Source organism: Branchiostoma belcheri, unplaced genomic scaffold (genome assembly GCF_001625305.1).
Source record: "Branchiostoma belcheri isolate BF01 breed outbred unplaced genomic scaffold, Haploidv18h27 scaffold26, whole genome shotgun sequence".
NCBI lineage: Eukaryota > Metazoa > Chordata > Leptocardii > Amphioxiformes > Branchiostomatidae > Branchiostoma > Branchiostoma belcheri.
Window position 1 is genome coordinate 2,619,146 of NW_017803865.1, and position 13,721 is coordinate 2,632,866.

Consider the following 13,721-nt stretch of genomic DNA (forward strand, 5'->3'; position numbering starts at 1 on the left):
AGTTTTTAAACATAGACTATTGCACCATTTCATCTGGAACCAATGACATACTGTCCCGGAAAAAAATCATCGTACGTGCATTGTACAATATATGTGACAGGGACTTACATTTTGTAAATGTGTACAAAACCTAGATGTAACTTACTGCTTTAACATGGCTGTTTGACGCTTCCTAACTCGTGCTTAACTCTCATTGCTCCAACAGGTGACCAGCTTGACAAGGAACCAGGTAGGACAAACGCTTAACTACGCACTCATACTTAGTCGTACCAACTTCTGCTAATTTCTGTTTGTCGCTTTTCTGTCTGTCTGTCTGTGTGTGTGACATAATTGTGGTATTCTTCACTGGCCACCCGGGGTGGAAGTGGGATACCATTTTCTGTGCTTGGCTTTTTGCTTTCTGCGCGATTGATGGTTTTCAAACGGCACGTAAAGGTAAGTCATGATGTGTCTCGTGCCGATTTGTAAACAACCAATGGTGCTTCTGCGACTTCACTACATACGAATTTACCCTACTTGCTTTAACGCCCGCAATACTTATTAGACAAGTGTAATCTGCGCCACGCAGTTACTTACGGTAATCAGAAATTCCTTACATAACACTCAGTTCTTAACAGCTGTCCAGTTAGTAAATAATGGAGAAACGGAAGTTTGTTCCTTGTGTCGTAACGCATCGTGGCGTTTTGCGTCTCTGACGGGAGGCGCCACGATGCGCCACGGGACATGGAACAAACTCCAGGTAACAACACTACACAACACTACACAAACAAAAAATGGTATCAAAAGCAAATTGTGATAAAACTTCTCAAGCGCCCAATGAGAAGAACCCTTATTCTTCCACAGCTACTGTGTATTATAGTTTGATAGAAATAAGTCCCCCTCCCCTTCATACACCCTCCTTACACTAAGCACTTGTAATCTAGAGTCACCTTCATCCTCTCTCTGGCTGGCTCTGAAGCACCCTTATGAGGAGAAAACCTATCCTTCCACAGCTACATTATAGATGCTAATGCCCCCTCCCCCTTGTAGACTTGACACCCTCCTTACGTTAAGCACTAATTCTAGTCCCAGTCACTTCATCCTCTCTCTGGCTCTGAAGCACCTTTATGAGGAGAACCCCTATTCTTCCACAGCTACATTATAGATGCTAATGCCCCCTCCCCCTTGTAGACTTGACAACCACCTTACGTTAAGCACTAATTCTAGTCCCTGTCACTTCATTCTCTCTCTGGATCTGGAGGGCAGAGAAGAACCCCTATTCTTCCACAGCTACTACATTTTCTATGTATTGCTTATCATAGATGATAGTGCCCCCCCCCTCCTCTTTGTAGACTTATGTTAAGCACTAAGGCTTGTATTCTAGTCCCTGTCACCTACATCCTCAGTCTGGCTCTGAAGCGCCCTCATTTGCATGTTCGTGAGACTTAAATGGTACCCTTACCCTTGTATTCTAGTCCCAGTCACCTTCATCCTCGGCCTTGAGGACCAGTACGCGATCGAAGGCGATGAGGAAGCGAGCTTCATGTGCGCCATCTCGGACCCCGAGGCCGAGGTCACCTGGTACCGCGAGTCCGAGGCGCTTTCTGAGGGCGAGAAGTACTCCTTCGTGGCCGAGGGCGCGCGCCGCAAGCTCCTCATCCGCGACATCAAAACCGCCGACCAGACCAAGTACAGCTGCGCCACCAACGCCGACAAAACCGAGGCGAACCTGTTCGTCGAAGGTACAGGACATCAGCGTGTTCTGACGCTTCTAACTGCACTGCTTAGAGGCACTAGCGCTAGATTACTTGCTACAGCACGTTTCTATGCTTAATTAGACTAGTGAAAAATGAAGACCTGGCTTTTGAGCAACTGTCATGAGTCGTATGGAGCATCTCTTGCTTTGCCTCAAGGCAAGAACAGTTCAATACTGTTCGCTGAAGGTACAGAGCGAGGGTGTTCTGACGATTCTTCTTGCGCTTCTCAGATAGCAATAGTAGCGCTATCATAAGTTGGTTCACAGTTCAAACTGGGCATGTTCCCCTTTGACATTGAGCAGTTTAAACCTTGAATTGGCTTATTTGCTGCAACACTTTTTTTCTGCTTTCCTTGACACAATAGAATACATGTAGGAGAAATGGAGACTTAGCTTTTGATTGCCTATAATGAGTCGCTAGGTAAAGATATTAAGCATCTCTTGCTTTTCCTTAAGGCAGCTCTCTTATTTCTGGAACAAGTTACATGTATTACCGATTCAATCGCTTTGCGCAGTCATCTTTCTTGACAATGCAACACGCACTGAAAAGTCCTAGGAAGTATGGCTTTAGGGGCTGGAGCTATAGAAAGTCTAGACTAAGGTCTTTCTGTTCTATTCTGCTGTTAAATTGGCTGAACAGGCTGGCTTGAATACTACAGAACAATTGACTTGGCTTTCAAAATTAGTGGCAAGATCAGCCATCTTTTCCTTGCATGTCTTGTCTTTCTTGCTTAGTTCATAAGACATTCTGACATGTTTGGATATATTTATTTTCAGCTCAGGTTTCTGCGAAGGTTTGCGTGCGAATTTCTCCATAGGTTAAAAAGTTATCGTTCGGCGTCAGTAATTCGCTTCCGTATTGAATTTGGCATTAAGCTTAAACCTATCTTAATTCATATTGCGCGAATTATATGCATTATTTGCTTAAGTCCTTTTATCCTAGTGTTTCTCGTAGATATGTCTAATATGTAAATATCTACCTCTACTATCTACTAGCTTTTGTCGACTTCTTTCCTGGCCTGGAAGACCAGTATGCAGTAGAACAAGACGCGCAGGCGCAGTTCTCCTGCAAAGCAACTCATCCCAATGCGGAAGTGACTTGGTACAGGAGCGACCAGAAAATTGAGAACTCGGAAAAATACGAAATCCTCGTGGACGGATTCGACCACACTCTTATCATCAAAGATATCCAGATAAAGGATGAAAGTTCCTACTCTTGCGCGACCAAGCACCGAAAAACTACTGCGAGACTCTTCGTTGAAGGTATTGAAGAAATGTCTGTCCATGCTTGCTGCTTTGCGTATTCTCTGGCGCAGCGTTTTAGTCTGTACGGTTTAGATGCGCTTCGTGAAGTAAGTTAGTATAGTTCATTTTAAGTCAACTGTTAAGTGTGCTGCTAGGCGTTTAGTGCGATATAGCATTTTTAACTGCAAACTTAAGGAACGCTAGGCGGCGCGTTTGGTAGTAAGAGAATCTTTAATTTGTATATATTATGATCACTGGTAAAGGTAGTGTCTGCTCAAGGACATTCTATCACCTGCTTGCGCGTATTGCAGTTTCAGTCCATTGTTGTAGTCCTTGTTCTTCTCTGAAGAACAATCCTGCTTCATGCTAAATTATGTATTCCATTTTGCGCATTTTCTAGTCATCTAGGTTCATGAGTGTCTAACTCCAACCTGTTTTATAGCTCTGATAGACTTCTGGCCTGGACTGGAAGACCAGTTCGCGGTTGAGTATGATCCGCAAGCGCAGTTTTCCTGCAAAATGGACCAGCCTAACGTAAAGGCAACGTGGTACAGGGAAGACGAGATATTAGAAAACTCAGAAAAATACCAAATCATTGCAAAGGGGTTTGACCACCATCTAATCATCAGAAATATTCGACAAGAAGATGACACGTCCTACTCTTGCGCGAACAAGCATCGCAAGACCACAGCAAAACTTATCGTTGGAGGTACAAAATTGCGAATAGGCTGCACATGTTTGCTATGATGGTCTTAACGCCATGCAATTTTTTTCTGGAAGTAAAAAAGTCTAACGATGTGATGAGAAAAAAAAGCTCAAAATATAATCCCGTATATGAATATTTGTCAAACGTTAGCTTGCTTGAGTACACAATCCGTATGCCAATAGGCATTTCAAAATCATGTCCAGTTGCTTGAGTAACTGTTTTTTGGCACTTCTTGTTGATTCTTTGCTGAGGGCAAACTTTGTCTTAAGAATGTGAACGAATCTAAATCCTTAATTCTCATCCCTAGAACTAATCGACTTCTGTCCTGGGCTGGAAGACCAGTATGCGATAGAGTATGACGCGCAGGCGCAGTTCTTCTGCAAAATGACGCAGCCGGACGCCCAAGCCACCTGGTACAGGAGCGACCAGAAAATACAGAACTCGGAAAAATACGAAATCTTCGCGGATGGCTACGATCATTCCCTTATCATCAAAGATATCCGGCTAAAAGACGAAACTTCCTTCTCTTGCGAGTCCAAGCATCGCAAAACTACGGCAAATCTGTTCGTCGAAGGTACCGACAAAATGACCGTCCATGTCTGTCCATGTTTTGTCGCTAGGCGTAGCTGATATAGGGCTTTACCTTAGCTTGTATTGTTACAGCGCGCTTCGTGGCGTAAGTTAATAAGTCGTTTATAGAGCGAAAAGCCCCTGTCACACATTCAAAGCCTTACCCGTCCACCAACCAAACAAACTTGGCCAGATGGCAGATGTAGGCCACATTCATATTTCTATATGATTCGAAGCAATTTGAGTTAAATTTGAGTCAAATTTGATCATTGAACACGCCCATATTTGGCTATGTGTGACAGGGGCTCGATAAGACCACAACGTTCTGCTATAGACGTTCAGCGCGACTTAGTCTTTTTTAATTGCAAACTTAGGTGGCGCGTTTCATAGTCAGCAAAGCTAGATATATGAAGGTAAACAGTGTCTGCTTGCGGGATTTGCAATTTTAGTCTGTTGTAGATATTGTTCTGTAAAGAACGATCCTGCTTCATGCTGAATTATTTACCATTTGCCAACAGTTTGACAATTTCTAGTTAGAAAGTAGACGAGTATCATTATGCAGATATCAAAACATGCATGTACTGGACCCATGCTTTGCTGAAAGTACACGTCGTATTTAGTCATCTAGTTCTTTTGGAGTGTCTAATGCAAACATCTATACTTTTAGCTCTGATTGACTTCTGTCCTGGACTGGAAGACCAGTTTGCGGTCGAGAAAGACCCAAAGGCGCAATTTTCCTGCAAACTGAACAAGCCCAATGTTGAGACAACATGGTACAGGGAAGATGAGAAGTTAGAAAACTCAGAAAAGTACCAAATCATAGTAAAAGGTTACGATCACCATCTAATCATCAAAGATATTCGGCAAGAAGATGACACGTCCTACTCTTGTGCGACCGAACATCGCAAGACCACAGCAAAACTGATCGTTGGAGGTACAAAACTCGTGACTAGAATGTACTTCTTTAGTACAATGGTCTTAGCACAATGCAGTTTTTTTCTCTACTTGGTAAAAAAGAATGAATATAATCCGTATATCATTGAAAAGATGTCCGACATTAGCTCGCTTCTCACTCTTTGAATGTGAATATATAATCATAACTTCTTGTTCATTCTTTGCTGAGCTAGGGCAAATTTCATTTATTGCAAGAATGTCCAACAAATCTAAATCCTTGATCTTTACCCTTAGAACTAGTTGACTTCTGTCCTGGGCTGGAAGACCAGTACGCTGTAGAACAAGACGCGCAGGCGCAGTTCTCCTGCAAAATGACGCAGCCTGATGCTGAGGCGACCTGGTACAGGAGCGACCAGAAAATTGCGAACTCCCCAAAATACGAAATCATTGCAGACGGCTATGATCACACTCTTATCATCAAAGACTATCCGACTAAGAGACGAAACGAGCTACTCTTGCGCGTCCAAGCATCGCAAAACTACGGCCAATCTGTTCGTGGAAGGTACCGACAAAGTGGCCGCAATGTCTGTCCTTGTTCACCGCCAGGCGTAGCTGATACAGCGCTTTACCTTAGCTTGTACCGTTTCATGGCGCTTCGTGGTGTTTGGTAATTGTGTATACATAGAACGTACATTTGTAAAGCCCCTGTCACACATTCGGAACATTCCCCCAACCACCATCCAAGTACATTGTACGTTTGGCTGAAGTATGGCAGCAGTCTGACCAGATTTAGGCCCCAACTGCCTTTCAATTTGAATTGATCCAAAATTTAGTTAAATTTGATTCAAATTTGATCATCAAACATGCCCTGACCACTACTGACCTAGTCCCAACCATTATTTGGCTATGTTTGACAGGGCCTTGCAGCGCGGCATTGCGTTATTTAATCATTGCATACTTAAGGCGGCGCGTTTCATAGCAAAGCTAGATGTATGTAGCTAATAAACAATGTCTGCTTGCGCGATTTGCAATTTCTGTCCATTATAAGTTGTAGATGTTGTTTTTCTGTAAACTTTAAGAGCGATCCTGCTTCGTGCTGAAAGTTATGTTTTTCCATTTGCCAACATTTCATTCGGCCAGAATTTGATATTTTCTTGTTAGAAAACAGTATCATTATGCAGATATCCCAAAACATGTATGTAATCATCAATTGCTGAATGCACAATATGTTTCTAGTCCTTTTGTTTATAGAGTGTCTAATTCCAAATCTCTGCTTATAGCCTTGATTGACTTCTGCCCTGGACTGGAAGACCAGTTTGCGGTCGAGAAAGACCCCCAGGCGCAGTTTTCCTGCAAACTGAACCAGCCCAATGTTGAGACAACCTGGTACAGGGAAGACAAGAAATTAGAAAACTCTGACAAATACCAAATCATTGTAAAAGGGTATGACCACCATCTAATCATCAAAGATATTCGGCAAGAAGATGACACGTCCTACTCTTGCGCGACGCAACATCGCAAGACCACAGCAAAACTGATCGTCGGAGGTACAAAAAAATCAACTAGAATGTAGTACTACACATTTGCTACTTGGGTCTTAGTGCAATGCCATTTTTTCTTTAAGAAATAAAATCCGTATTCCATTGAATAGATTTCCAACGTAAGCTCACTTTACACTCTCTGTATGCAAATTGCAAAACTTCTTGCATTCATCATAAGGATGTCTACGAGATTAAATCAAAACTTGATCTTTACCCATATAGAACTAGTTGACTTCTGTCCTGGGCTGGAAGACCAGTATGCTGTAGAACAAGACGCGCAGGCGCAGTTCTCCTGCAAAATGACGCAGCCTGATGCTGAGGCGACTTGGTACAGAAGCGACCAGAAGATACAGAATTCAGAAAAATACGAAATCATTGCAGACGGCTGTGATCACACTCTTATCATCAAAGATATCCGGCTAAGAGATGAAACAAGCTACTCTTGCGCGTCCAAGCATCGCAAAACTACGGCGAACTTATTCGTGGAAGGTACCGACAAGACGACCGCAATGTCTGTCCATGTTTGCCGCTAAGCGTTTTCTCTCGCGCGACGCTTTACCTTAACTTATGCGATTTAAAGGCGCTTCCTGGAATTTAGCAAAATGCAACATTATGAGCTCACTTATGTTGCTAGGCATTCAGCGCGACATAGAACATTATGAGACAACTTGTGCTGCTAGGCATCTAGCGCGACATAGAACATTGTAATTCCACATGTGCTGCTAGGCATTTAGTGCGACATAGAATATTGTAATTTCAATTGTGCTGCTAGGCATAGGGGCAGCTAGGCAGCATTTGATAGTCTGCGAATCTAGATCTATTGTAGTATGAACACAAAAGTAAATAATATATCGTTTTTAATTTGGCAGAAATCATACTTTGTCCAATTGGAAAACAGGGCCATTATATAGATATTACGAAACATGCATGTATCCATGCTTTGCTGAAGTCACACTTTGGTTTGAGCTCTTTGGCCTCTTGTTTTACCAGTGTCTAATTTAATGATCTCTACTTATAGCTCTGATTGACTTCTGCCCTGGACTGGAAGACCAGTTTGCGGTCGAGAAAGACCCTCTGGCAAAGTTTTCCTGCAAACTGAACCAGCCTAATGTTGAGACGACTTGGTACAAGGAAGACGAGAAGTTAGAAAACTCTGAAAAATACCAAATCATAGTAAAAGGGTATGACCACCATCTAATCATCAAAGATATTCGGCAAGAAGATGACACATCCTACTCTTGCGCGACGCAACATCGCAAGACTACAGCAAAACTGATCGTCGGAGGTACAAAAATTATGACTAGGATGTACATGTTTGCTATTAGTGTTCTTTGAATATTAAGCAAAGCCTCTCGATGTAAAGACAAACTGCAAAAAGCTCAAATGTGATCTGTATTCCGTTGAATATTTATCCAACTTTTGATCGCTTGACAACACTATGAGACTCAGTATGCAAATAGGCGTAACTTCTTGCTTATTCTTTGCTGAGGACGAATTTTGTTAACTTTATCTTTAAGTTACTAAATTGAAACTTGATCTTTGCCCATAGAACTAGTTGACTTCTGTCCTGGTTTGGAAGACCAGTATGCTGTAGAACAAGACGCGCAGGCGCAGTTCTCCTGCAAAATGACGCAGCCTGATGCTGAGGCGACCTGGTACAGGAGCGACGAAAAGATTGAAAACTCTGAGAAATACGAAATCATTGCAGATGGCTACGATCACACTCTTATCATCAAAGATATCCATCTAAGAGACGAAACATCCTATTCTTGCGCGTCCAAGCATCGCAAAACTACAGCAAAACTCTTTGTGGAAGGTACCGACAGAGCGACTGCTATGTCTGTCCATGTTTGCCACTAAGCGTATTCTCTGGCGCGACTATATGCCTTAGCTTATACGATTACTTGTAGATGCGCTTTATTTGCGATGTTAGGTGCTATAAGTCATTTTTACATGTGCTGCTAGGCGTTTAGCTTATAAGTCCACCTTTGCTGCTAGGCGTTTAGCTTATAAAGTCCACCTTTGCTGCTAGGCGTTTAGCTTATAAGTCCACTTTTGCTGCTAGGCATTTTAACGCAACATATAGCATTTTTTTACTTGTAAAATGTTAAGGGCGTTAGGCAGCATTTTATAGCCTGCGAATAGTGAACAAATGTAAACATTTTGGCTGCTTGCGCGGTTTACAACTGTGCTATTTCATTCCTGTAGACGATGTAAAATGTTCTTCTGTAAATATAAAATTGATTTCTCCTATAAAAGCGACGCTGCTTGCTGCTAAGTCATGTGTTTCCGTTCTGACATGATCTGTAAAATATTGACATGAAATTGTTGGCTCCAAATGGCGAAATATGTGTCCAAGTCTTCAAAAATCGATTTGCTGACATTTATTTATTGGCTGGACTGAACATTTTGTTGATATTACGGATATTGTTTTGCTGAAGTCACACTTCGTTTTTAGTCCTCAAGCACTTTCCTTCTTTTGTGTCTAATTAAAAAATCTCTACTTATAGCCTTGATTGACTTCTGCCCTGGACTGGAAGACCAGTTTGCAGTCGAGAAAGACCCTCTGGCAAAGTTTTCCTGCAAACTGAACCAGGCTAATGTTGAGACAACCTGGTACAGGGAAGATGAGAAGTTAGAAAACTCAGAAAAATACCAAATCATTGTAAAGGGGTATGACCACCATCTAATCATCAAAGATATTCGGCAAGAAGATGACACGTCCTACTCTTGTGCGACGAAACATCGCAAGACCACAGCAAAACTGATCGTCGGAGGTACACGTTTGCTGCTAGAGTCCTATTGCAATTATGACATTATTGTTTAAGGAAAGCCTTACAATGTAATGAACAAGTGTAGAAGCTCAAATCCGCATTGAATAGGTGCCCCACGTTTGCTTCTTGTTCAATCTTTGCTGAGGGCGAACTTTGCTTACCAACAAAACTAAATCTTCACTTAATCTTTACCCCCTTAGAACTAGTTGACTTCGCTCCTGGGCTGGAAGACCAGTATGCGATTGAAAACGATGCGCAGGCAACATTCTCCTGCAAAATGACGCAGCCGGACGCCGAGGCGACTTGGTACCGGAGCGACGAAAAGATTGAAGCGTCTGATAGATACGAAATCATTGCGGACGGCTACGATCACACTCTTATCATCAAAAACATCCAGATAAAGGATGAAACGTCGTACTCTTGCGAGTCCAGGCATCGCAAAACAACAGCCAAGCTCTTTGTCGAAGGTACCGACAGAGTGACCAGAACTGCTGCTCAGCTAAGCGTTGTCTGCGACTCTGCGTTTTCTCATAGATTTAAGGCGCTTCGTGACTTGCGTTAGTCTAAGAACATTGTTCACATATGCCCTTAGGCATTTTTGCGCAACACTGCGTGCTACATTAGCTTGTACATGTAAAATTTGAAGGCGCTTTGTGTTTGCGACTTTAAGTAGTTATTAAGCACAATGTCTGTCGTCATATGCTGCCAGGCGTTTTGTGCGACACTGCATCATTTAAGCATTACGCTCCTCTACAACTAAAGCAATTTCCATTTGGCAATTAGAAGTCTTTTTCTACAAGTCGGAGCAGAAACTACACCACTATCATGATCTGAAATCTAGCAAGAAGCTAATATTTTCCTTGTTGAGAAAAATGTAATTTGCCTACGTCAGGATTTGCGACACCAACACTGCGCGACATAGCCATGCTTTGCTGAAGGTGCGCTACGTGTATTAGCTCCCTTTGTTAGCCAGTTGTCTCATCTGTAAACTTCTGTTTCTAGGGTTGCTTGACATCCTTGGCCCCGAAGACGTGTATGCGGTAGAGAAAGACACGCAGGCGCAGTTCATGTGTCAGATGACGAAGCCGGCTGCAGACGCCGTGTGGTACAAGGGTGATGAGAAGATAGAGGAATCTGACAAATACAGGATTATTGTGTTCGGCTTTCTGCACACTCTGACCATCAATGATATTCAGTTGGAAGACGAAGCGACCTACTCTGTTCAGTCCAAACATCGCAAAAAGCCAGCCAACCTGTTTGTGGAAGGTACTGACAATGCGCCTGGAATATATGGCCATATTTGCTGCTAGGCCAAAGTTTTGTGCGAGTTTTTCTGAGCTTTTTGGCTCAAAAGGTGCTTTGAGAAGTGATTTAGTCTGTGATAGAATTTAGCTGCGAAACCATGTTTGTAAGCCAGTTTAATTTGTAAGCCAAGAAGTGAATATCGACTATAGGCGCAGAGACATTTGATTCGGCAAGATTCCGTTGGACTACAGTACTGTTACAACTGTAGTATTTAGCTTAGAGGGAGTGCACTGTGCATTTGCATCCAACTGCGTGGCACATACATGCTTTTTTCTATCCTTTTGTCACCGTCTGATCAAAAATGTTTAATTCTAGGCTTACTTGACTTCTGCCCTGGCCTGGAAGACCAGTATGCGATTGAGAAAGACCCGCAGGCAGTGTTCTCCTGCAAAATGAACAAACCTGACGTCGACGTGACGTGGTACAGGAAAGACGAGAAGATAGAACCTTCCGAAAAGTATGAAATTCTCAGGGATGGCTACGATCATTCCTTAATCATAAAAAATATCCGACAAGAAGACGACACATCCTACTCTTGCGCGTCCAAGCATCGCAAGACCACAGCAAAACTGATCGTTGGAGGTACAAAAAAAGCACATAGTCTAGTAGTATACACTACTGAAATTTCTGTCTGTTTTCTATATCATTGGCATTTTCACCTTTGAAAATGATCCGAGATCTAATTCTGTAAAGATATACTTTGAAGTCTTTTGAGTCTTTGAAAAATATAATCTGTTCTTCTTAGACAGCTTGGCTAGTACACTGTCAGTATGTGGATAGATATAACTTGCCCATACTTTGCAGGTGAACACTGGAGTAGTTACTCCAAAAATGTCTAAGAAACTAAATCGTTAATCTTTACTTTTAGAACTTATCGACTTCTGTCCTGGACTGGAAGACCAGTATGCACTAGAGCATGACGCGCAGGCGCAGTTCTCCTGCAAAATGACACAGTCAGATGCTAAGGCAACCTGGTACAAGGGCAAGGAGAAAATTAAGCCATCAGAAAAGTACCACATCCTGGTGGACGGCTTTGACCACACTCTCATCATCAAGGATATCAGGCTGGAAGATGAAAAGGACTACTCTTGCGAGTCCAAGCATCGCAAAACTACTGCGAAGCTGTTCGTCGAAGGTATCAACAGAAAGACCACACTGTTTGCCGCTAGGCGTTTTCTCTGCGACGCTGCGTTTTTATGTCTTAGATTTCTGACGTTTTAAGTCGCTTCGTGACGTGCGGTGGTCTAGAACAGTGTCATACAGTTAACAACATTATTCACACCCCTTGTAATCAGCTTGACAAGGGTGTGGATGATTTCGTTGTTAATTGTATGTGCTGCTAGGCGTTTAGCGCGACACTGCGTTTTGCATTAGCTTATAAACTTAAGGCGCTTCTTGACGTTAGAATACCTGTAGAACCAAATGTGCGTTGTTATGCGCGGCTGATATAAAATGTCCTTCTTGCCGATGTGTCCTTCTTCCCTGTCTATTGGTATCAGTCCAGTATTACAAGGGATGTAACACTTCTTTTTCATTGATTGGCTACAATCGCTGATACTCCTTTAGGTTGTTTATGGGGTATGCTGCTGTGGAAAATTTGCCCAAATTGTCATGGACTGATATCAAACTTCATAGAACTGCGCTTTCAATATGCCGATACTGCGCGCCATGTTGAATCAGATATGCTTTGCTGCGTGTACACAGCGCTTATAATTTTGATCACACAGAAATGTTTAACATCTAAATCTCTACTTGTAGCCCTGCATGACTTCTGTCCCGGACTGGAGGACCAGTATGCGATCGAGTATGACGATCAGGCGCAGTTTTCCTGCAGGATGTCCCACCCCGATGCTGAAGTAACCTGGTACAAGAACGATCAGAAACTGGAGAACTCAGAAAAATACGAAATCCTTCTGGATGGGCATAACCACTATCTCGTAATCAGGGACATCAGGATGGACGATGATACCTCCTATTCTTGCGAGTCCAAGCACCGTAAAACTACTGCCCTGCTGGTCGTGGAAGGTACCGATGAAACGACCGACGTCTCTGACTACATTTGCTTCCAAGCGTTTTGCGCGATTTGTTGTTCTTCTTAGGCTTAGCTTCTATAGTTTAAGGCGCTTTGCGACATTACATGTAGTTGGTCTACTATAGAGTACACATATACAATGTATGCTGATAGGCGTCTAGTGCGATTTTGTGCTTCTCTTGCAACGTAGCTTGTGAAGTTTAAAGGCCCTTTGCGATGTAAGTCGGTCTCTGAAACAACTTATACATGTGCTGCTAGGCGTTTACTGCAAATCTGCGCTTTCTCTTGTAATGTAGCCTAGTAAAGTTCAAAAGCGCTTTGCGACGTGAATCAATCGTTGAACATATAGCGCATTTGCTAGGAATAATTTGCCTATATTTCAAAGCTTATTTGGAAGCTTTGCCAAAATTGGATCAAAAGAAACTTGAGTTGAATTGGAGTAGGAATCTTGCAGGTACAGGTGCGCTATCAATGTGCAGACACCGCGCAAACCAACTTGCTAAGCTGTTTTAATAATGACCTTTTCTCACAGAACTGTTTTGTCTATCTCTCTGTACTTTTAGAACTTATCGACATCAGCCCTGGGCTAGAGGACCAGTATGCGATCGAGTATGACGCGCAGGCGACTTTCTCCTGTAGGATGTCTAAGCCCAACGCCAAGGCGACTTGGTACATGGGCGACAAGACGTTAGAAAACTCAGAAAAGTACGAAATCATTGTAGATGGTCATGACCACAGTCTCATCATCAAGGATATCCGAATGGCAGATGATACAGTCTACTCCTGCGAGTCCAAGCATCGCAAAACTTCAGCTCTCCTGTTTGTTGAAGGTACCAACAGAAGGGCTATTTGTCCATGCTTGCTGCTAGGCGATCAGTGTGATTTTTATCGTTTTATGAAATTATAGGGCTGCTTAGGG

The 13,721-nt window shown here is 42.7% G+C and overlaps 2 protein-coding genes across 2 annotated transcripts in view; both read left to right on the forward strand.

Moving 5' to 3' along the window:
• The window catches only part of LOC109471809 (obscurin-like), an 84,455-nt gene that overhangs the window by 68,389 nt on the left and 2,345 nt on the right, over positions 1-13,721 (forward strand). The window contains exons 33-34 of the mRNA XM_019771163.1: positions 12,529-12,795; positions 13,366-13,632. Coding sequence (XP_019626722.1) covers positions 12,529-12,795; positions 13,366-13,632 — 534 coding nt within the window. The remainder of the gene's footprint in view (positions 1-12,528; positions 12,796-13,365; positions 13,633-13,721) is intronic.
• LOC109471915 (titin-like) lies at positions 1,098-11,193 on the forward strand. The gene is made up of 7 exons (XM_019771396.1): positions 1,098-1,721; positions 2,732-2,998; positions 6,431-6,697; positions 8,241-8,507; positions 9,202-9,468; positions 9,666-9,932; positions 10,468-11,193. Exons 1-7 carry the CDS (start codon positions 1,412-1,414, stop codon positions 10,773-10,775), a joined length of 1,953 nt encoding a protein of 650 aa, XP_019626955.1. The 5' UTR covers positions 1,098-1,411; the 3' UTR covers positions 10,776-11,193.